At 33.2% G+C, this 23,672-nt stretch overlaps 2 protein-coding genes and 2 pseudogenes across 4 annotated transcripts; 3 read left to right on the top strand and 1 right to left on the bottom strand.

Moving 5' to 3' along the window:
* Positions 1–3,449: 3,449 nt before the first annotated feature.
* Positions 3,450–5,530, bottom strand: LOC147933391 (lysine histidine transporter-like 5; annotated as a pseudogene).
* Positions 5,531–14,385: 8,855 nt separating this feature from the next.
* On the top strand, positions 14,386–15,794 carry LOC104732880 (AIG2-like protein A). Its single transcript, XM_010452477.3, has 5 exons — positions 14,386–14,769; positions 14,870–14,942; positions 15,040–15,132; positions 15,278–15,361; positions 15,471–15,794. The coding sequence occupies exons 1-5, from the start codon at positions 14,648–14,650 to the stop codon at positions 15,615–15,617; spliced, it is 519 nt and encodes a 172-aa protein (XP_010450779.1). The 5' UTR covers positions 14,386–14,647; the 3' UTR covers positions 15,618–15,794.
* Positions 15,795–16,456: 662 nt separating this feature from the next.
* Positions 16,457–20,416, top strand: LOC104732879 (AIG2-like protein B). 2 transcript variants are annotated; one of them, XM_010452476.3, is made up of 5 exons: positions 16,457–16,783; positions 16,862–16,934; positions 17,022–17,114; positions 17,227–17,310; positions 20,144–20,416. In XM_010452476.3, the coding sequence occupies exons 1-5, from the start codon at positions 16,659–16,661 to the stop codon at positions 20,279–20,281; spliced, it is 513 nt and encodes a 170-aa protein (XP_010450778.1). In that variant the 5' UTR covers positions 16,457–16,658; the 3' UTR covers positions 20,282–20,416. The 2 variants fall into 2 exon arrangements, with proteins under 2 accessions (XP_010450778.1, XP_087333593.1); XM_087477467.1 differs by having other exon boundaries at positions 16,569–16,783; positions 17,227–17,344; positions 20,101–20,225.
* A 1,345-nt stretch (positions 20,417–21,761) lies between these two features.
* LOC104732878 (S-protein homolog 9 pseudogene) lies at positions 21,762–22,315 on the top strand (annotated as a pseudogene). Its single transcript, XR_015573759.1, has one exon. The product of XR_015573759.1 is annotated as an S-protein homolog 9 pseudogene (transcript).
* Positions 22,316–23,672: the final 1,357 nt, after the last annotated feature.

The raw sequence follows: 23,672 nt of genomic DNA, 5'->3' as shown, positions 1-23,672 counted from the left end.
TCTCAAAAACAATGGATAAATTAAATAGGAAATGAAAGGAAGAAAACAATTTAAAAAAAAACAGATTTGCACTCCAATTAACACTTAACTGAAACGAAGACATTAGGGGAGAACCAATTACCCCCTACAGATGCGAAGCAAAGAGGAAAACACCCAAATATACCAAAAAAAATGTGTGCATCGATAAAAGGGATGAATGAAGAAGGATTACAAGCATCAAAGAAATAGTTTCAAAACTCTTACTGTCTTGTAGATCGCAAAAATGACTTTTCTGCTATCCGTTCACGAGACATCACATTTTCAAAGGAAACAAAACCATCCCAACCTCAATGACATACTACTAAAGACCCAATGGACCAACACAATTTTAAATAATTAAATACTCGCACAGGTTACTAATTAAATAATTAAAAAATTACCTACAACCACATATAATAATACTAAATAACAATCCAACGACAAATAATTTTAATTAAAGTAACGACTAAAGCGGGACAACAACTATAACTATACAAACTTAACTTCCAATTCTATATTTCTTTAAAACGAAAAAGAGATCATGATGATTTAAATTTATTAAAACTCAAAAAGTTGGCTATATTATACTAGCTGAAAATACATACAGAAAAAAAATCAACAAAAGAGCAAAGGAAAACATATGAACAACATAACCATACGAAAAGAGGAAAACTACACTCTTAACCAAAAAACAAATTAACAAAACAACCGAATAAAACACATTATCTAACTCCCGCGCGTAGCGCAGATCAAATGCTAGTATTATATAAAATTGGGTTTTTGAAAGTTAGCCATTAACAAGATTTTGACATGTGTTAAGTTATCAATCTTAGATTTTGATATGTGTAAAAATTAATATTTAATAAGAGGAATTTGATCACAAAAAATAAATATTTTATTTTTATATTTAAGAAGAGAAATTTGATTAAAAAAATAAAATATTTTATTTTAAAAAATATTAATAATGTAAAAAGATAATTATCAAAAATTACAGAATTTATTAAAAAATACCAAGGTTTTTTGAAATAATTATACGGAGAGTATATATATATATATTTCATAAAATTCGAAATTATAGAGTATATATATATCATAAAATTCATAATTATAATAAGATTTACTTATTTTTATTTTAAGTTATTAATTCTACAAAAAAAATATAGAAAAGGCAATAAAGGAAAATATACAGTTAATTATTAATTCTAAATTTTGTAAATACTCACTTCTATATAAACATAGATTGTCTCATATTTAAATAATTTATTCAAGAACACTGCTGTCAACTTTGTTTAATTGGGAATTTTTTTTTAATGGGAAGGTAAATTTTTCTTATTTTTTTAAACCAAAATTTTCTCCTACTTTCTCCTTTTCCAGTTGAGAATAGGTAAGATTAATATGTTAACCAAAAAAAATTAATATATGCGTATTCTTTTCCTAATACTATATTTTAAAATTTATTGTAGTATTTTTAGATGGTTTTATTTAATATATATTTATATTTTCATCTTTGAATTATTTGAGATTCATATATTATCGTGCTTATAATTTTCTATTGTTTCTTTAATGATGCCAAATTAATTTTCTTCTAAATTCTCAACCTTGATTGCTTGGTCATAAACCCTTTTTTTTTTGCAAACATAATTATTACCATTATTCATTCAATCCCAAAGGGAGATAACGAGTAGAAGCTAAACAACCTAATGAATGGATAAAATAGACTAATCAAACATAAGCTTACAAGAAACATAGATAGATAAATTGGAAAAACATAAATCGTTGTTGATAGATCCATAGGAGCTCAAAGACTGTGACACCCTGCTTTGCGGAAATGTTTAAAAAATTGATTTGGCCACATATGTCACTAAAATGCACTTATTTTTCGGTCAAGGATCCTGAGAGAACTTCATGATGGGTGATCTTCCTGGAAGTGATTGTAGGAACTGTGCGAGTAAGGACAAAACACAAGAAACAATCATTTGTTGATTTGTAGGATCGGTAAACAAGTTTTTAAAGCCTACTAGACGTAACAAACCGCCATTGAATATGGGTGGGTCCATGGGCCAAGAATAGATGTATGGACCACTTAGGAAGGTGGGCCCATGGACTGAGAGTGGACATGGCTCACTAAATAAGGTGGCGGTTGAGGCGTTACAGAGACAGAAGTTATATCATGGTGTGTCAAAGACACTTCCACGAATACATTGGGAAACTTAACATTAGTTACTATCAAAAGATTTTGTGATGTTAGAAAAAAGTTTTTACTTTCATTGGTTGTCGGAGCAAGCCATTTTGAGATAAAAAAAAGACGTGAACATTTTCTCTCCACACAAGAGGAGGAGGGGAGAGTCGAGGTTCTCGCTATGGTTGAGAAGGTGGACACAAGGTTATCTCCTCAAGGGAGGAAGGTGGAGGAGGTTGGATGCAAGGTTATCTCTCCAAGAGAGGAAGAGGGAGCCAAGGTTCTCTCCATGGTGGAGGAGGTTGGACGCAAGGTTCTCTCAATAAGGGATGAGGGCGGAGCTGATATTTTCTCCATAGTGGTCATACATTATTGTGATGATACATCATTGATTAGTATATTATGTAATATATAAACACATTAAGCCAACTATTTTACTTTCACTTGTGCATAGTTACTATCACGAATACATTGGAATATTTAATATTAGTTACTATCATCAAAAGATTTTGTGACGTTAGAAAAAGGTTTTTACTTTCATTGGTTTTCGGAGAAAGCGATTTTGAGATAGCAAAAAGACGTGACCAGTTCTCTCCACACAGGAGGAGGGCAGAGCCGAGGTTCTCTCTATGGTGGAGAAGGTTGGACATAAGGTTATCTTCCCAAAGGAGGAAGGTGGAGGAGGTTGGACGCAAGGTTATCACCCCAAGGGAGGAAAGCGGAGCCAAGGTTCTCTCTATGGTGGAGGAGGTTGAATGTAAGGTGCTCTCCATAAGAGATGAGGGCAGAGCCGAGGTTTTTTCCATGGTGTTCATACATTATTGTGATGATACATCACTGATTAGTATATTATGTAATATAATTTTTATTCATAATAGATTTTGAGCCACCAATTTTAGTAATTAAAAAACTATGCAGAAGTGAAAGTAAAATAGTTGGCTTAATGTGTTCATATAGACAATTTTTAGGTGGTGATAAAAAATATATTTGTAATATAAAATATTTAGGTGTAAAAAAATACACTTATAATAGTAACATACATAAAAAATTGTAAATATTTATAAATCAGTGTATTATAACAAAAATAAAATTTATAAATAACATACATCAAATTTTAATATAATTGTGTTAAATTTAATTTAATTTATAAAATTTTAAACTCGCATATCGGGCGGGTCCTCATCTAATATATTATAATATGCATTATCGAAGAATAAAGATAATGTAAGTTAAGAAACCGTTGCAAATTTAACTAAGAGAACATCTTATAGGTTTTGGCTTGAAGGATGATCTGTCTCGCTCCACCTATCGGTGCTAAAACCGCGATTAGGACTCCAACTATTATCGAGATCTGTAAATAACATATGTTCAAATAAAGATATTTTAATTAGCATTACATTATATAACCTATTCTATATATATATATGTTTGGAAGAAGAGGTATAGCTTATTTTACCCAAGATGCAATCCAGTGACAGCTCCACCGTTTCGGTTGTTTCATGACCAACCATATAATGCATGGCAACTGCCGAATACAAAAAAAAATATATATGTTGTTACATAAAAATATATGTGCTATGGTTACATAAAAATGTATTATTAGAAAACCAATGCAATATAATATTAATAATAAGCCACCATATTAACATGTAACATGTTTTCCTATAATCAATGGAAGTGTCAACTGTGAAATTAAGCATTTGTTTTGGTTGTTTGATAATTCATTAGATCCTTTAGATTCATGAACTGAACCATCTTTTAATAACAATATTTTGTAGCTTCCAAGCAAAAAATCATGAAATTAAAAAAGTTGAAGTTATGTATTTTGGGTCTAGATCTTACAAAGTAGGACGTTGAGGAGAAAACAAGACCGCCGAAGAACCCTAGCAGCCCTCCAAAAAATGGAATACATACTGCTATAAATCCTACCAATGCTGCAAAAACACAAATTGATCAAAATTACATAAATTATTAAGAAGTTAAAAACGTTTTACTATAATATCATAAAGTTATTACATACCAACGTAAGAACTACGTCCGACAATACGAAGCCATGTGGAAGGAGTGAAATGTAGATTCTTCACCACACGACTCTATTCCATCAAATACAGGCATTGCAAACACCTGTTTATTCAGAATTTGTGATTAATTAACCAAAAGTAAATATTAACACAGAGAATTTCAAGTAGTAGTATATATATATATCATTGTAACAACGAACCTGATAGCTTCCAATTACATGAAGAAAGACCATGAAGTTAGCGACCGCGATTAGCCAATTAGGTTTTTGGAGGGAGATAAGAATATCGTCTTCCACTAGATTTCCAAACGCCCAAAACCCGGAGATTGCAACGGTTAAATAGCAAAAGAGGACAATAGCGTAGGCCACGACGACTCCTTTCCAAGTCGGTTTCTTGGAAGGGACCTCAGGTGTTGAAGGTATGGTCGCTTGTATTTCAAGAACCACACTATGTCCTGCAAACGCAAACGCCACCGTCCCTAACGCATTCATCACGTCAAACGCTATATCTACGGAATCTTGTGATCGAATTCCATAGCTAGACGGGTTGTGTTGTTCCGCTCCTTCAACCGTTGAAGCAACAAAGGCTATCATCGAATAACATATAGACATGACCGCGGCAAGAAGAGAAACGCCTTTGAGAGAGTTGAAATTAGGTATTTGAGACAGTCCTAGTTGAATTGCGGTGAAGATCAAAATGTAATAAGTGTTCCTCATTGCAAAACTCGGGATCAAGAGCTCGATCGCTTTCTTAAGAGATTTGCCTCCCGTGACATTGTAGACTATATCGGTACCAACTTGGACCAACATTTGTTGTGGCATCACAATCCAATAACCTAGTTTTGGACCAAACGCGTGTTGGCCAAGCTCCGGGTATCGGTCAAAGCGTTTTCCAGGCACAGCCTCGTGGAGCTCCACAAGTTGCCATAATGTATAGAATGTTATCACCCATGATCCTAACACTGCAGCTACTCCAGGTACCCTACAAGAACATGAAGAAACTAAAATTTTCTCGATTTATAATATTTATGTTATTTCAAATGATACCAAAATACAATTATTCAAACGATGAATTAGCATAAGAACTAGATTCATCTCTCAAATATGATCCGTTCTAATCCTAAGAAATGTATATGTCAGCATATGAAGAATAATGTACCATCCAAGTTGTGAAATGGCAAAGGGCAAACCAAGAACGCCGGCACCCACCATGGCGGTAACATTGTGGAAGGCAGAGTACCACCACTTGGCCTTCCGAGACGCTGTTACCGGTAACCAATTGTTCAAATCGTCATTTTGTTGATCAGTTTCCATCGTTGAGTTGTCATTCATCTTGTATTCCTTTAGAAACAAAATTAACACAACGTTTCAAAATTATAAATATCAATGGGAAAGTTGAAAAGTTTAACAAATTCCACTAAATTTAGCTTTCCACAACCTGGTAAACAAAAACATAAATAACAACTTAATATCTAAAACTAAAAGACGTACCGGTTATGTTTGCATTGTTATGTCTTACCTTCAATTGGTAACCACAATTTAGGAAAAGAAAGAGGAGGAATATGATATTCTTCTTTATTCCACAAATTTTTTACCATTTAAAAGTAATATATTTTTTCTATATTTTTCAAAAAATAAAAAACAATAGAACAAAAATGTAACTTTCCAAAATTGAAAAGGAACAAATGGAACAAAATCAAGAACAAATATTAAAATTCAATTGGTAACCACAATTTAGGAAAAGAAAGAGGAGAAATATGATATTCCTCTTTATTCCACAAATTTTTTACCATTTAAAAGTAATATATTTTCCTCTATATTTTTCAAAAAACTAAAGAACAATAGAACAAAAATGTTACTTTCCAAAATTGAAAAGGAACAAATGGAACAAAATCAAGAACAAATATTAAAATTCATTTTTTATTTTAAAATAGATAAATAAATATATGTTTATTAATACTATATCAATTTTGTAATATAATAATTTCATATTTTCACAATGTATTGACAGAAAAAAATATTTTTGATATAAATTTCATGTTAAACTAATCTTAAGGCTCTATTTGAAAACTGTATGAATACTAAAATAAATTTAAATGACTCATGTTTATATCGTAAATAAAAACTAAAAATAATTTAAATTACTCTTAAAATTTTATTGTAGTGTTAATATTAATAACTAGTATTTAATATTATATATCTAAAATTTTATTCAAAAATTTTATTTTAAAATCAAATGTAAAATTCATTATATATACATTAAAAGTAGTATTAGTATTAACATTGAAATTTGATTTATTTAATATTTAATATATTTTAAAAGATATTTTTATTGTTTGGTTACCATTTATTATTGTGTTCCTTCTTTGCAGATTTTCTTTTTATTTCTCAAAAACTGTTTATTTTGTTCTGTATTGTTGCTTTTATTCATTTTCTTTTTAATCTTCTAATGGTTACTAGTAGGAAAAGAGTTGTTAACTTAACTGAGTTCCAACATTTTAGAAACTGTTTTCTGATAAAATTTATTATTTATAATTTACTAAATGATATTTTCAAGAAAATAAATACAGAAATATATTAACCAAGACTCTACAGCTCAAATAGAAGGGCTCTCCTCTTCTGCTTTTGATCTCTTTAAGACCTCAACTAAGTGGGCCGCAATCACACTATCAAGCCCACTAGTACTATTACACCTCTGCCCTGAACGGTAACAAAGAGTTGAGACAATCAAACCGTACGCTACCAGCTCATCAACGTGCGGGTTTTACAGCTCAACAAATCTCTCTCCATAACAAATTTGATACTCTTTGTTCTCCAGTAATAACATGTGTGTAGTGACATGTGATCTAGGTTCCTCCTTTAGTATCTTCCTATATAAATCCTTCTTATGTCATTGTAAACCTTTAAGCAGAAATATCAATAAGTTTTTCTTCATATTTTAATCTTTTTTCAGACTTTCAAAATATATATTCCCAACGAAAGTTATCTTATAACATTTTCGATTTTCAAATATTATTTACTTTCTTTATTCTCAAAAACTTTCTTCTTTTTTTTCCATCCAATGATTTTATTAATTATCGGAGATAAGATCAGAGTTTACAAACTGTTGCAGAAAGTAAGGACAAGTAGTAAAAATTTCCCATGGCATTGGTGATACAACAATAGTTTTTGCTAAAAGGTCTGCACATGTATTCTGTTCTCTGTGGCGGAAGGAGAATTTAGTCGAACTAAACTGATGTCGCAATAGCCGAACGGAATCCAAGTAGCGTTGTAACTTGTGGTTATGTCTATCCTTTACGATTTATTGAATGATGTTCTGATTATCTCCTTCAAAGATCACCGAGCTGTAACCAAGTCCCCAGCTGCATTGCATTGCCCAAATAAGGGAGGAGCATTCAGCTTCTTCTGCCGTAAAACGTCCTTGAAACTTTCCCATACCACAATGGAGTATGTGCCCATTGGGATCTCTGATTATCCAACCCATTCCCGATACTCTGTCACCTTTATGATGTGAGGCATCGTAATTGCATTTAACCCAGCCAGGTTGCGGTTTAGACCATCTTTTTGTCGTTGATGAGACCTTCTTTGTTCCGATTGGGTGTCCCCAGAGCTTGTGTTATCTAGCCGGTCTTTTGTATCCACAGCAGCTTGAGTGATGAGCTTACTGATTGTAGTTGACTTTTTGTTAAAGACAAGATCATTTCTGCTTTTCCATAGTCTCCATAACAACCAGAATGGTAGTGAACGAAAGTTAGTATTTACTTTGGTGTCCTTAAACAGAGTAATGAGAACCAATAACTTCTCTTCTACGGTTCTACCTGCTTTTCTCCATGCCATAACAGCATACGGACATGAAAACAATATGTGCTCTGTAGTCTCTAGAACTGAACAACATCTTGCAAAATATGGGTTCACCTTTATGTTTCGTCTGAATAAATTTTCACCTGACCCAATGGCCCATGATGCCACTCTCCACATGAAGTATTTTAACTTTGGAGAGGTTTCCAATGTCCAAATACCAGCAGCAAGGCCAGGAGACGTAGCAAGAGGTGGTTTTGGTCTATTATCTCCCATGTCATGGTGTAGGGCCGTCCAGTAGCCCGACTTAACTGTGTACCTCCCATCTTTTGTATTGCTTCATAAATATGTATCAGGCGATGGTGTCAGAGGTAGATAAATTTTTTGAATCAGATGTCGATCCTCCGATAGAACTACCGAGTTAAGTTTGTCTTTATCCATTGGTGAGTCATTGGATCAATAATATCCGCTCCTAAGAGAGACGAGTCTGGCATTGGTAGTAGGTGAGGAGGCCTTGGAGGAACTGTTGGCAACCATGGATCAGAGGCGAGATCAGCTGTTCGTCCATCACCAACATTTATTTGGATGCCTTTTTGTAGTAGCTCGCGACCAAACAATAGTGAACTCCATCCACAAGATGCTTTATTTCGCTTTTTTGCTGAAAATATACTTTCGTCTCTGAAGTAACGTGCCTTTAGCAAGCGAAATAATAGACAGTTAGGTCTATTAATTAATTTCCACAACTGGTTTGCTAGCAGAGCTTGGTTGAATAAGTGTAGGTCCCAAAAACCGAGTCCACCTTCTTTTTAAGATACTGTCATCTTTTTCCAGGCAATCCAGGATACCTTACGTGTGGTTTTAGTAGATCCCCACCAAAAGTGTGCCATCATACTGTCCAGTTCTGAGCAAATCTCTTAAGGAAGTTGGAAGCAATTTATCGAAAACATTGGCATTGCATAGGCCACTGCTTTTAATAGTGTTTCTTTTCCCCCATCAGATAAAAATCTTGTTTCCCAACCCTCTGTATGCTGTTGAACCTTATCTTAGATGTACTTAAACATCTCTATTTTCCTACCATTGAATTGTTCTGGAAATCCTAGGTATTTTCCTCCTCCACAAGTAACAGGAATCTGAAGTGTTTGCTGCACTTTGTCTCTATTTTGTTGATAAACCCGTGAACCAAACGTAATCGAAGATTTTTCCAAGTTAATCAACTGACCTGAGGCTTGCTCATATTCCTTGAAGATCTTTAGGAGATTGGAACTATTCTTGTAATTGGATTTTAAGAAGAATAGAGAATCATCTGCAAATAGGAGGTGAGAGACAACTGGACCTAGAGTACTAATGCGTATTCCTTGGATCTTTTTTTGTCTGGACAGCTTCCGTAATAAGAGAACTTAAGACATCGGCACATAACATGAAGAGGTAGGGGGATAATAGATCACCTTGGTGTAGTCCTCTTGATGCCTGAAACCTGCCATACGGGCTTCCATTAATAAGAACAGAGAAAGATATCGATCGAACACACTCCATTGTCCATTTGATCCAACGTTTATCAAACCCTTTTTTTTGTTAAAACTGCTTCGAGGAACTCCCAACCGATGCGATCATAGGCTTTGCTAATGTCCGTCTTAACGGCCATATAGGAGTTGGCACAGCGTTTCCATACTCTTAGAGAGTGCATAATCTCATGAGCAATCAGTACATTATCAGTGATTAGACGACCCGGGATGAAAGCTGCCTGATGCTCCGAGACCACCAATGTGAGGATCTTTTTTAGCCGCATTACCATGATCTTCGAGATGATCTTGTATAAGACATTACATAGACTGATTGGTCTAAAATCTTTCAACGTTCGTTGGTGTGTTCCTTTTGGAATGAGACAGAGGTTAGTGTGATTCCAGTCCTGTTGCAAGGTTCCTGATACGAAGAAAGATTTGACCTCAGACACAATTGCAGGTCCAACAACATCCCAGTAAGTTTGATAAAAGGCAGCATTGAATCCATCAGGACCTGGAGCCCTAGTCGGCCCTATATTGAACAATGCAGTTTTAATCTCCTCTGTAGTTACCTCTGAAGTTAAAATTTTATTCATCTCCTATGTTACCACTGTTCCTATGTTTCGTAGTACATTTTGAGGATCAACATGTCCTTGGCTCGAGAATAGCTCACTGAAAAATCTCTCTGCTTCGTCTCCAATTTCTCTGTTTCCATAAATTTCTTTTCCTTGTTGATCCTGAATGGAAGTTAGTCTATTCCGTGCAATTCTGTTTTTCACCGATGCATGAAAGTATTTTGTGTTGCAGTCACCTTCATTCATCCATTGACATCGGCTCTTGAGGTGTTACCATCTGTGTGTGCTAAGTCAATCGCCTTTGTTAGCTCCTTGATTCGGATCGCAGAGTTTGTATTGTTCTGTCTTTTCCAAGAGGATATATTCCTGCGGCATAGTTTGATTTTGTCCAAGATGGTAGGCCGTAGTCCAAGACTGCTGCAGTTCCATGATGAATCAATAACAGATGCAATCTCAGGCTTTTTGCATAGCCTAGTATCAAACTGAAAAGGTCTCATCCCTTTGTCAGTTGGGCGTCTAATTTTGATGATCGTAGGTCGATGGTCTGATTCAATCATTTCCAAGAATTCAACCTTAGAAGCTGGGAAGTTTGCTCTCCACTCATCATTAGCCATCGCACGATCCAGCCAACATTCTACATTATGTGTGCGTCTTTTGCCAAGCCAAGTCATGTTGTTTCATTTGAAAGGAAGATCTTGGACTTTACAGATTTGAACCATGTTACGGAAATCTGTTAAAGTCCAATTATCTCATACTCGGCCTCCACGTTTCTCATAAGGATGGAGGATTTCATTAAAATCTCCACACATTAGCCATGGACCGGTTTGCTTAACAGCTATATGTTGAAGTTGTTACCAAAGTATGTGTCTAAGTTTACGAATTGGATGGCCATAAACACAGGAGAAGTAGAAAGACACATCTTTATTAGCAATTTTACAATCGATGAGACGTGCATCAATTTCATAGAAAGTTACAGACACTGAATTCTTCCATAACAAAGCCAAACCTCCCCCAATACCCAAAGAAGAAACACACCTAACAAAGTCATATCCTAACTCTGCTGCAACATCACGCACCACATCATCTGGATTCTTAGTCTCGATCAGAAAGCGTAAGGGCCTGACTGGTTCAAACGCGGCGGTTGCGGTTGCGGTTGCGGGAGATTGCGGAAGCGGGCGATTGCGGTTTCAAGCGTTATTAAGTGTTTTGAACGACTGGTTTAGCGGTTTAAAATTGGTGCATTTGCGGGAAGTTTACGACTGGTTGACCAGCGGGTTTAATAGCGGTTGGAACATAATAAATGTGATATATAATATGTAAATGTTTAAAAACACCAAATTTTTTATTAAACTTGATTTATAATTAAAATTTATTAAAAAAATACTAAAATAATTATTCAATAAACAAATAAATTTCATATTGAAATACGTATTCCTTTATGCATTTGGTTTTTCACCAAAATTTTAATCAAGTAATTTGATAAATGACAAAACATATGCTTTACATCGTAGATCTTTTCTCTTTTCTCTTAGATCGTGGGTCAGTAGTTGCATCAGTAGGAATGGTCAAGTGAGAGTTGAGAAGAGTCACTGGTGATTTGTTTTAATATTTTTCACAAATAATCTTATTTTCTTAAATTTCTGATGAAATATTATATTTATTTAGATTTTTTGAACTTATGTGCGATGTGCTATTAAATTTACATCAAGTTTTCTGGATTATTGTTAATTGAAATATTATTTTCTTCTAATTAGTTATTTTATAATCTCTGCAATCGTATCCGTACTTCATTTTCTCCCATCCTTAATGAGTAAAATGGTTAGATAGAAGATAAAACAAAACAAAAAATCATTATCATTGATTTCTTTTAAGTTCTTTTACAAAATAAAAAATAAAAATAAAAATTCCAACCGCAATCGCAAACGCTTGCGGGAAGCAGCTTTTGGAATTCAGTGGTTTGGAGCGGTTGGGAGCGATTAGGAGCGATTGGGACCGGTTTCTGTGATTGGTTCCAATCGCTAGCAACCGCTATCACCCGCAAACGCAGCGTTTGTGGGAGGTAGCGGGAGAACCAGTCAACACCTAAGTCCGGGGAATAAGTTGCCTTGATCCCCTTGAGGCGTCGAACTGCCAGGTTCCCTTTCAATCCTCGGTAGTTCCAAAAGGCTGTATTCATTCTGACCCCGGTGGCTTCTCGCCCACCGTACCTTCACGAATCAGGTTGGGGTTTGTTGGAGTGGTTCTCCTCACAGTCGGTTGTTCACTGGTTGATGGTTGCATCACATACCAGTTACGAACCTCTAGTACTTCAGCTTCTCTCTTCTGACGAGTAAGAACGCTTTGGAGAGTATCATCTGTCGTATATGCTTGTCTCATCTCGCAGTAGAGTAGCGGAACAGGTCCATTGTTATCAGAGGGAGATTATTGCTCCATTTTGCGCTTCTTAGACGTATCCGAAGTGTCTGTATTCTTTGTGGTGTGAGACTGGTTGATGTCATCTTGCACCTGTTCATCTCCATCTTCGAAACCTGCGTTATCAGGGTTATAGTCCGGCCCCTCATCATCATCTCCTGGCAGTGGTTCGTTTGGTTCTCGAGAAGGGCATTCATTAGTGTCATGGTTGAGCAAACCACATGAAGAGCAGAAGTTACGCAACTTCTCATAACAAAATTTTAGAACACACGCCGTTTCACCAAAGTTGAAAGAGCGCTGGAAACGAAGGGGTTTAGAGACATCCCAGAGAAGGCGGACACGACACCATCACCTCCAAAATCCGTTTCCATGAAATTACCCAGAGGCGTGGCAAGGCATTAAGCATAGCCCGTAAATTTTGCTTTCGGGGATTTACCGGTGTAACGATTAGGCTAAACCTGGTCTCACCCAAAGCTTCAGCACACAGATCTCCTGGGAGATTGATTGTAGAATCATCAATCCCCAAATCAATTTCTTGCATCTGCCTTCGGATATTATCAGACATGATTAAAATGAACAAAGGAAATTTTGTTTCACTCTGTGCAATCCAATGTTGGCAGAGACACACACAGAGTTTAAATAGATTTGGGAAGTTGACAGTTATGACAACAATAACTGTATTACAGTTATCTGAAAGAATCGTCGGAAACCGATGACAACCGCTCTTCAAAGTGAAGAGACACGAGAACGAAGACCAAAAAGGCGTTCGTCTGACAATCGCTTTTTTCTCTCTCTCATTCTTTTCATTTTTTGTTTCTCTCAAAACCTTTCAAATATCAATAAGTTATTCTCAAATAATTATTAGGAGCTTTCAATATATACCACATTTACCAAGAGTATAAGATGAACTTTGGGAGTTTAATGGTATCGCTAAAACAAGTGATCCACATTCGTGTAATTAGAGTTGACCGAGAAGACATCCAAAGCCATTTAAATAATTTAATAGTCGTAAATTTTTTTTGTTTAATTACGTACTAACGTAAGAACCTGATAACGACGACACATAATACGAAGGCATGTGGACGGAGTGTAGTCTAGATTTTTTACCAGACACGACCTCTGTTCCATCAAACACCTGTTTAGATCAACCACATATCATTTTGGAGTAGTATCGAAATTATTCAAAATTTAATAAATGAATGAAGAAGTAAATAATCATAGATGATTGTATCTCTTTGTTATGGGTTTCGCCCACCCTATGCTGCGTTCATGTTACCCATTTTAGATTTTTCGTAATATACATGTTGCTTTCATCTTTCTTCAGTTTAATGGAGATACATTTTTTTGACCATTCTCAATAGTAGTTTCTACGAAGCATAGCTAAATTTAGATTGAAATTTGTTTCGCTTCTGCCGGGTCGAGTGGTGCATTCCTTTGGAAGTCATTAGTTTCTACAATACAATTTTGTAGCCAGCGGGGATTGTACAAACTTCTTCATCTTAAATCTGTTAAAATATAGTTTTACGATGTTGATATACGTTAATTTCTGAAGTTTTAATCTTTAGATTGAATAAAATAAGAAAATACGATGACTACTATACTTTTTCTTTCGTCGAAATGAGACTTATAGTGCTATGAAATTTTTTGTTTTTCTAAAAATATTGTAATAGAAACATATAAAAATACTCTGATTCCTGACTCAAAATATTATACAGCTGTATAAAGATATAGATTCAAAATCTCTTAATTATTAAAAACAAAAAATCTAATGGATTCTTTTAGAAAAAAAAAATATATAATATATATTATCTTGATTAGGCCATATCCAAATAATTTGAAGAAAGAAACTACTTTTAGTAGATGTGTATCCAAATAATTGCCGACAAATAAGAAGAAAACAAAAGGAACACGGAGTTTCATACACTAACTGGTGTCACTAGTCGTCGAAGTCTAACAACGCTGTCGTAAGAGAATCAGTGCCACGTCTTTCTTACGCTGGATCCGCCAGGCATCATCGTGTTTAATTAAATTTACATTTTTGACGTTGTTATATAAAAGTCAAAACTCTGATTAGAGAAATGAACATACTTATATAAAACAAACTTATATAAAACATACATAACGGTAGAAGAGACACAACACAAAGATGAGTAGCTCTGGTCCTCAGCTTCACAATGTGTTCGTCTATGGTAGCTTTCAGGAGCCAGACGTCTTTAACGTCTTGCTTTACCGTACTCCTGAGATAGTCTCCGCAACACTCCCTGGCTTGTACGTATACCTTTCTCTCTTTCTCGGTTGAGTAATGATTTCTCTGTATATAGTTCTGATTTGATAGATATTTTTGGGTCTTTCTTTTTCTTTTTTTCAGTCAGAGGTTTAGGCTTAAAGGACGTTTGTATCCATGTATTGTTCCCTCTGAGAAAGGAGAAGTTCATGGGAAGGTTTGACTTGTGTTTATGAATCGTATAATTGGGAAAAAAAAATTAAGTTTGTTGATCGAAGTGGGTTTTGAGAAATTTGGTGAATTGGTTGGTGTAGATACTAATGGGATTAACAAGTGATGAACTTGAGAATTTAGATGCGGTTGAGGGCAGTGAGTATGAGAGAGTGACAGTTGGAGTTGTACGAAATGTAAGTTTGAAGAATCTATGGTTATTGTCATGTTTTAATATATAGATTTAAAAAAAACTAACACACTATCATATGAATTTAAAAACATTTGTAGTGGTCTTGATAAGATTATAAATTTATGATGATTTTGTTTTGCATTTACAAGGACAATTCGGAGAAGTTGCCAGTTAAGACATATATGTGGATCAACAAGGATGATCATGATATGTGCGGAGAATGGGATTTCGAGGTTTGATGATTTACACAATTTTTATTTTGTTAAGACTCATTGTGAATGAGAAATGGTACACACTGGTCCGATTTAGCGTGTTTTGGATTATTGCTTTTTTTCTTCTTAGGAATGGAAACGATTACACATGAATAAATTCATAGAGTCGTTTAAGAAAATCATGGAATGGAAGAAGAATCCTAATGGAAAAGGAAGAGATGATTTCAGCCATGTCCTACGCGAAGATCTATCGGATGAGAATACTCCATCGTCTTGATCGAATGGATATATATGTGTGTTTTGACTTTTGCGTATGTTATATATAGCACCTTTGTATCTAAATCTAGATTTAAATAAAACATATAGAGAGTATTGTAAAGGTCAACGAAAAGAACAGTAATGTCATGTGTTATTTGTAAGATTTGAGACATCATGTGGATTGTATTATTGTATTCATGAGTCTCTAATAAGGGATTATGAACCTAAATCCTTAAAAAGGTGGTTCCACACTCCCACTTCCACCTTTTTAAATCAATTAGTAATCAGTACCAATTTGGCTGAGTGCGTTCGGGATAATTTAAAGTTTTCGAATAAAGTTGGTTAAAGTTTTCTAGTCACGTTGGTCTGTCTACTTACTTTACTTTCTTTTTTCGTTTTATTTTAGGAAATGCAGAATAAAATTATTGATGCAAATGAATAGGAATATTTCTGTATAATCGGCCTTCAAACAAATAAATCTCATATTATTATTCTTAAATCTGGTAAGTATACATAACATATGTTATGTTAGCAAATAGTGCCCGGCCCGTCTCCTCATTTCAATTTGTTTCATTAACACTAATTAACATTAATCGATTTAATAATTAGATAATTTTTTATCTGTAAGACTAAAAGACCGTTATCATGTTATCAATCATAAGAGAATATAATTGTTGTCTCGCTAAGTTTGAAGTAAATTATGTATGATTCTCATCTTAGTTTTGCGAAATTTTAACTAATTTATTTAGTAAGAGAAGCTCAACGTTAAAAGTAATACAAATATAAATTTATTTTGTTGTGAATAAAAAATATTATATCATTTTTTTAACCTAAATAGCACCCAAAAAAATACAACCCATCAGTTTTATATTTGTGTACCTGACGACGATATACAGGATAATTATATAAACAACAAATTTAATGATAATTGTGGTACAAGAATCATTTCACGTGTTTCACCAGTTACGTGTTTTTTTTTCTTTTTCGTTATAAAGTCGAAAGCTCTATCTAACATCTGCCCAACCCAAAAAAAAAACAGAGAAGAAGATCCACACAAAACATGAGTAGCTCTAGTTCTCCTCAGCTTCACAATGTTTTCGTCTATGGCAGCTTTCAAGAGCCTGATGTTAACCACGTCATGCTTAACCGTACTCCTGAGATCGTCTCTGCCACACTCCCTGGCTTGTAAGTTGTACCTACCTACCTCTCTCTCTCTCGATCTAAGATCTAATGGTCATTTTGGGGGGGTTTTGTCTTTTTCAGTCAGAGGTTTAGGCTTAAAGGGAGATTGTATCCATGTATTGTACCGCGTGAGAATGGAGAAGTTCATGGAAAGGTTTGATTTGTAGGATCATATCAGCTACTTTAACTCTTGTGGGTTGTTGTGTATTGATCTTGAGAAATTTTGGTGAGTTGTTTGTAGGTACTAGTGGGATTAACGGATGATGAACTTGAGAATCTTGATTGGGTTGAAGGAAACGAATATGAAAGAGTTACAGTTGAGGTTGTAAGGAAGGTAAAGTTTTAAAGATTTAATGATTTGGTCTCCAAATGCATAACTTAAAATTAAAAATGGTTTAGTGTCTCTCTTGATGAGGTTATGTATAATGACTTTTTTGCACATGTAGGACAACTCAGAGAAGATGACAGTGGATACATATCCATGGATCAACAAGAATGATCCTGATATTGGTGGAGATTGGGATTTCGAGGTTTGATGATTTTAAACTCTTTTTTATATTAATACTAGAAGTCAGTCCGTGCTACGCACGGATTTAGCTTACATTGTTTTTTTATTTTAGTAATTTGGATATTATAGTTCTTTTATTCGTTTACTCAGCAATTGTTATTTTAATGAATTTTAAAATATACTGATCATTTCAATATTTCTTGGGTTTTTTTGTTTAGTGTTACTTAAATTTTCCTTTTTTATGTAGTATTAGAGTATTTCAACATGTAGAGAAATTTTTGATTACATAGTAGTGTGTTTATGGTTTTTTCTCCCTTTAGACTTTCAAGACATATTAAGCATTCTCCATTTTTTTATTTTCTTTCTTGCGTTTGCACAAATTATATTACCACTGACATCTACAAAAACATGAAAATTTTGGAAAATAACTTACATGAATACAATCTAAATATGAAATTTAAGTAAACAACAATGAACTTAATAAATATATTTTACCAGCTAATTTTTGGTGAGGTAAAAAATGCAATCACATCCCTCAATATAATTTATTCTTTATACATTCTAATACAAAGTAAAATTTTTTTACGAAATTTTAATAATGAAAATGAATCCAAGTAAATAAGTTTATAAAAAATTACTCTAAGTTTTGGTGTAGTATAAAAATGCAATAGTTTTGTTCTATCGCCGAAATGATTGTTTAGATCTATCTTTTTAGCTTTATCATAAATGCAATTGAATAAAACAAATATTTATTTTCTCGTAGCTACGTAGAAGAAAAACCGCAGAATATTATTATATCAAATATCATAATAAAAAAGTGTCTTAGGAAGTAAAATATTATATGTGAAAGTGGAAAATGTTATGAGAATATTTGTTGATCTTTTATTTTTAAGATGGTTAATCTAAAGCTATTTGATACTAAGATTCCTAAAAAATGATACTAATATACAATTAGCATATATTACTCACAAGTCACAACTATAGAAGTCAAATTAATTAATATAGAAAAATGCAACTCATATCATGCTATGATATAAAAAGACATCACAATCTTAACAACATGATTTTTTAAGCATATGATAGTAACATCACAAACTAAATTTACAATGGAGAGACTCATATGCATCGTCTTATAAGAAGAAGTTTTAGTCTACTTTATACACTGTTAATAATAATATAGTAATTTTAAAATGCTACTAATAATCTTAATATAGTGATAATAATTCACTATTATAGAGAGACAAATAATAGCAAAGAAAAAAATGATATTGTATGTGCACCCTCTAAGATGGCACCGACAAAGACAACATTTACAAATCGCTATCGAAACGAAATGATAGCGTTTTTTCGTGCGCTAAAAATACGCATATTTCTTGTAGTGATGTTGAATATATTAAATCATGATAGTTCATTTTTTCATGATGTAGTAGTATTAATATAACCAACAAACACGACAACCCTAGAGTAAATATAAAATATGGTTCAAGGCCCGGACCGAGGCCCAACCCATAGGGTAAGCAAATGAAGCCAAGCATTATGGCATCAAATTTTTTGGAGTATACTTTAGACCACAAGTTTTGTTTTCTTTTATGTAGAAAAAAATAAAATTATAAGTTCAGTTATTATTAGATTTTTTTATAAGTTCAAGTTTTATATAAGAAAAACATATATTTTTCATGTAGATATATCCAATTTGTATAAATATTTAAATGAATATGAAAACATTGAAAAGACAAAAAAATGTGAGCAAGCAAAAGGAACATATTTCGGTTTATGGACTTAGAAACTATCTTATGAAAATAATTTTTTATATTACTATTCTTATTATTTTATTTACTATAATGAAAATGGTTTCTTAAAAACAAATTGGCATAGGTCATCCAAAATTGCCGGACCGGTCCATGGAGATTAGGAAATACATACATAAACACTCTAATGAATAAGTAAATTTGTCAAACATTCTCACATTATATTTTTCTGATGCATTTTTAATGCAAACAATAAACATGATAACCTGCAAAAAAATATTTAAAATTATTCGAGAATACCTATTGAAATATGAAAAATATATAAAAATAATATAATTCTTCATAGGAACCTAATGACTGAAATTAAATAATCATGACTGAAAAAATCTCTTAAAATGAGAGCAATTAGGGACTCAAATTTTATTTTTTGGAAAACTGATTGAATTCTAATATTATGGAAAACAAATTGGTAATATCTAATAGGGAATAAATAAGTAAGCAATTATCAAATTACTTACATAAAACATCCCACCATTAGATTATATAGGATTAAACTCCAGAAACTAAACCCAATAATGGATACTCAGAAATTAAAATTTGACTCAAAATTTTATGAATTTATAAGAGAATTTTGAGAACACGTAAACATCTACAATCTAACATAATTTAGATTCCTTTCTTGCTTATGAATCATTTATAAGAGTGGAAACCCATAAATAATTTTTTTACATAATTTAGAATCCGTTCTTGCTGTGAATCATACATAAGATTGAAACATATTTTTATAATGTCAAAATAACCTATAATCAAATTGTTCCTATGATGAAACCACAAACTGATAAATGGTGGGTTTAGATTGGGAGGATCTAATTGAAGAAGAGAAGAAGGAAATGTTAAGAGTTTTTTTTTTTGTTTTATGGACTTTTAGTGAATTAGGTCCAAAGTATAAATGAATTTAGTTAATTAGGTGCAAACAATAAAAATGTACAGGTGTTAGATAGATAATAGGCCAAGTGTCATCTTCTTACCAAAAGTTGAGAAAAACCTTCTCATATTATATAAGATTCTCTTTATGAATGTTCACTTTGCGTGTTTTTGGGTTATTAGGAATGGAAACGATTGCATATGAAGAAATTCATAGAGACATTCAAAGAAATCATGGAATTTAAGAGGAATCCAGACAAGGGAAGAGATGATTTCCAGTATGTTTTACGCGAAGATCCCGGGAATGCTCCGTCGTCTTGAATGTGATGATCGAGTATGTCTTATATATCATCTTTGTTTTTAATGTTCCAAATTAAATAAAACCTAGAGAGTCTATGACTATGTATTATCATTTCCTACTCCGTGTGCCATAATAATTCAACTTCTCGACACAAACATCCATAAACCGTTTCAGCACCATTCGTTCATCGGGTAGTGCTCGACTCTGCTGAGGGTCTTTGATATTGGTTTAGTACCCGTAGTCACTAGATCTCTAGAGACTAGAGTTTTTAGCTGGTAACAACATTTTTTTTTATTCACTAAATTTTACATTCATACAAAAAAAAAATTATATTCAATTGAAAATAATGGTGAGTGAAATTGTCCGTGTAACATTCTTTCGTGATAAAAACTAGTTTATGTTCACTTAAATTAAATTATGTAATTTGCATAACCAAAAAATAATATAATAAAACATAGAGTAATATTAGTAACTACCACTAGACTCAAAAAGAATTGAGAAAATACCACTGAATCACAAAATTTTGGAAACTACCATTTTTCAGTGATGTGAAAAATCAAAACTGCCCTCAAACAAAAACAAAAGATGTATCAGTATTACATGTGATCTTAATAAATAGCGTGTAATACAAAAAAAATGCATGTTATAAAAACAAAAGACGACGGAGATTCCAAGAAAATTTGAAATTCAGTGAAATAAAAATGAAGATCTTTGACTATTAAAGGGAGAATGCACACATAAGTATGTAGAGAGTTAGGATGACACTACTGTTGATGGCATAGGAGAGGTAAAAAAGGTGGAGAATCAAGAGCAGTTGGAGAATGAAAAGAGAGGAAGTGATAGTGGTGTTGGTCTTCATGACTGTAATTAATGGTTAAAAAGAGAGAAGAAAAAAAGTAAGGGATGAAGATGAACAGAAATGGAAGTTATTGTATCTTTGAACTAAAAAAAAAAAAAAGGGTATTATGGAGAAGATGAAGACAATTATACTGTATATTTTGGGTACTATTTGGTCAAATAGTAGTTCCTTAATTTCTTTTAAAAATTGTGCTATCTACTACATATACTCTAAAACATATCGGTGTTTCTTTACTAACTGTCGAAGACAATTTCAAAATTGCTGACAAGAGGTATATATCAAAACCATTCTTAGTACACACGATGCTATTAATGGGACTATGGGAGTCATGACTCGTAGTGCATATGACAAATGTCAAAGCCGAACGTTAAAATAAATCTTCTTTCAAAATCCTTGAAACAGATGCGCAAAATCGACAAAGGAAGTAAAAAAAAAAATTGTCAAAACTGCAAAGCCAAAAGCTGTCAACAGATTCATATCAGTCAAAACAAAATCAAAAGCTATCAACAGATTCATGTCAGTCAAAACAAAATCCAAAGCGGTCAACATATACATATCAGCCAAAAGATACCTTAATTATCCCTATTCATATCAGCAACACACTTGTATGAAAAGAACATTGTCCCTCTTTCTTCTCTATATATTACTTCTAAATTTTAAAAAAGTATAGAAAGAAGGCCAATTCAAAAAGTCACGCAATGAATCGTCTCTCTTGTTTGATGCTCGTTATTGGATTGTGCGTAGGATTGAGTGATGCATTTATATGGAATGAGAAAAATACTGTATTCTTCAAAAATTCTCTTGGTCGAAACAACGTCTTGAAGATTCATTGTTTATCAAGCGACGATCTAGGCTTCCATTTTTTGCGTACTGGAGAAACCTATGATTTTAGTTTCCATGACAGTATTGGGAAATCAATATTTTATTGTTACTTATGGCAAGGGCCTAATTTCAAGTTCCATGCAGAGTTCGAGGCATATAAAGGTGGTGGTCTCATAGTTCATTATGGTAAAAAAAATTATTGGGATGCTAGAGAAGATGGAATCTATTTTACACATGGCACAGAAAAGCCTAAATTAGAGTATAAGTGGAATTAATAATTAACTGCTCAATGAATAATGCAGTTTTAACTCAATTTTTATAATGTATTTTTGTTTTCAATAATAATTTTAGTGGATTTGCTCAAATGAGTCAACGATGAGAACTATTATTTACATATGTGATAGAATGCAGTTCGCGATCTAGTTTGCCATTTGCATTACGAGAAACCTAAGAAAAAGAGGAAAAAACAAAACAAAAAACAAATCTTGTTGTAAAACACTGGATTGTGGATTCCATAACCAAGTTCATACTCGGTCCATAAGTGTTTAAGACTTTAGGCCTGTTCAGCCAAGGCCCATCGGCCATTACTTATTCCTATGTCGGTTTAGACTTTGTCTTAGGGAAACACTATATATATGTAACCTCGATCATTCATTCAATAATAAGAACAAGAGATTTTGTTCCCTAAATCCTCTAGTTTACAATACATTATTAGCACGATAGACTCTCAAGTCCAGCTAAGAAAACCCTTACCCTAAAAACCCTAAAAACCGCCGCTTTCTTCCCTTGTTCATCGGTGATCGACCCTTGCTCGATTTCTATCCGAGTTCGTGGCCTACTTTGGTTCGGGGTGAGTTCTATTCAAGGAGATCCGTTCGTGGGAAGCTGTTGCGGTTCGTGATCAAAGTTTTTCCTGAAGTTTTGACCAAGGTTCGCGGTTCGTGATCAAGGGAACAACCGAGGTCTGTTAGCTCCCGGTTCATATCCAGTCAGATCCAATTGGTGAAAGGTAAATAAGATCAAAACCCCCTAAAGAACCTATGAATCGAATTCAATCCATAAATTTATTGGAACCCTAAAACTACAAAGTATACAATCAACAAACAAATTTTATGCTAAAACCTATGAACTTTAAAACTTAAAATCGGATATCTTGCTGCTTAGGGTTGCATAGATTGATTGTGAATTAAACCTATTGATCATGATTAAAATTCGGATTGATTAATATTGCTTGATTGTTTCATATGTTTCATAAAATCGAACCTTGCATAGATAATAAACTAGAACCGATTTACATAAAATTTTCTGTAAATTTTCGGCCATATGAAACATAAATTTGAATGCATGGACATGTTCTTAGGTTGTTAAAATTGTAAGGATAACTCCCAAATAAATTATAGTAATTATCCTAAAGCTTAAGAAAACTTTAGATCCTTTGTTCTAGGATGAATCCGATTATGCATAAAATATTTGTTAAATTTCCTAAAACCTAAAACTTGAAAATTGGAATTAAAATATAGATTAGGATAACTCTTAAATCAATTCCAGTAATTATCTAAAAAAGGTTTAGGACAATATTTTCTAAATCCTAGTTTGAAAAGGAAAACTTAATAAAAGGAAATCTTATCTAGTAAAAGGGAAAACTTCTAAAAACAGTAATACTATGTGTTCATACTAGAATAAAATCTATCTAGGATTGTTGTCTCATGCATATTGAACCACGAAATTAT

Source organism: Camelina sativa, chromosome 12, assembly GCF_030686135.1.
Source record: "Camelina sativa cultivar CO46 ecotype springtype chromosome 12, ASM3068613v1".
NCBI lineage: Eukaryota > Viridiplantae > Streptophyta > Magnoliopsida > Brassicales > Brassicaceae > Camelina > Camelina sativa.
Note: the sequence above shows the minus strand (reverse complement) of the source record. Positions and strands in the feature narration are given on the sequence as shown.

What these genes read in the sequence shown, in the direction of transcription:
- LOC104732880 (XM_010452477.3), top strand. Translation starts at nt 14,648, where the DNA reads ATGAGTAGCTCTGGTCCTCAGCTTCACAATGTGTTCGTCTATGGTAGC. An exon ending in TCCGCAACACTCCCTGGCTT is followed by an intron (nt 14,770 to 14,869) that starts GTACGTATACCT and finishes TCTTTTTTTCAG; the next exon opens with TCAGAGGTTTAGGCTTAAAG. An exon ending in GCGGAGAATGGGATTTCGAG is followed by an intron (nt 15,362 to 15,470) that starts GTTTGATGATTT and finishes TTTTCTTCTTAG; the next exon opens with GAATGGAAACGATTACACAT.
- LOC104732879 (XM_010452476.3), top strand. Translation starts at nt 16,659, where the DNA reads ATGAGTAGCTCTAGTTCTCCTCAGCTTCACAATGTTTTCGTCTATGGC. An exon ending in TCTGCCACACTCCCTGGCTT is followed by an intron (nt 16,784 to 16,861) that starts GTAAGTTGTACC and finishes TGTCTTTTTCAG; the next exon opens with TCAGAGGTTTAGGCTTAAAG. An exon ending in ATGGAGAAGTTCATGGAAAG is followed by an intron (nt 16,935 to 17,021) that starts GTTTGATTTGTA and finishes AGTTGTTTGTAG; the next exon opens with GTACTAGTGGGATTAACGGA.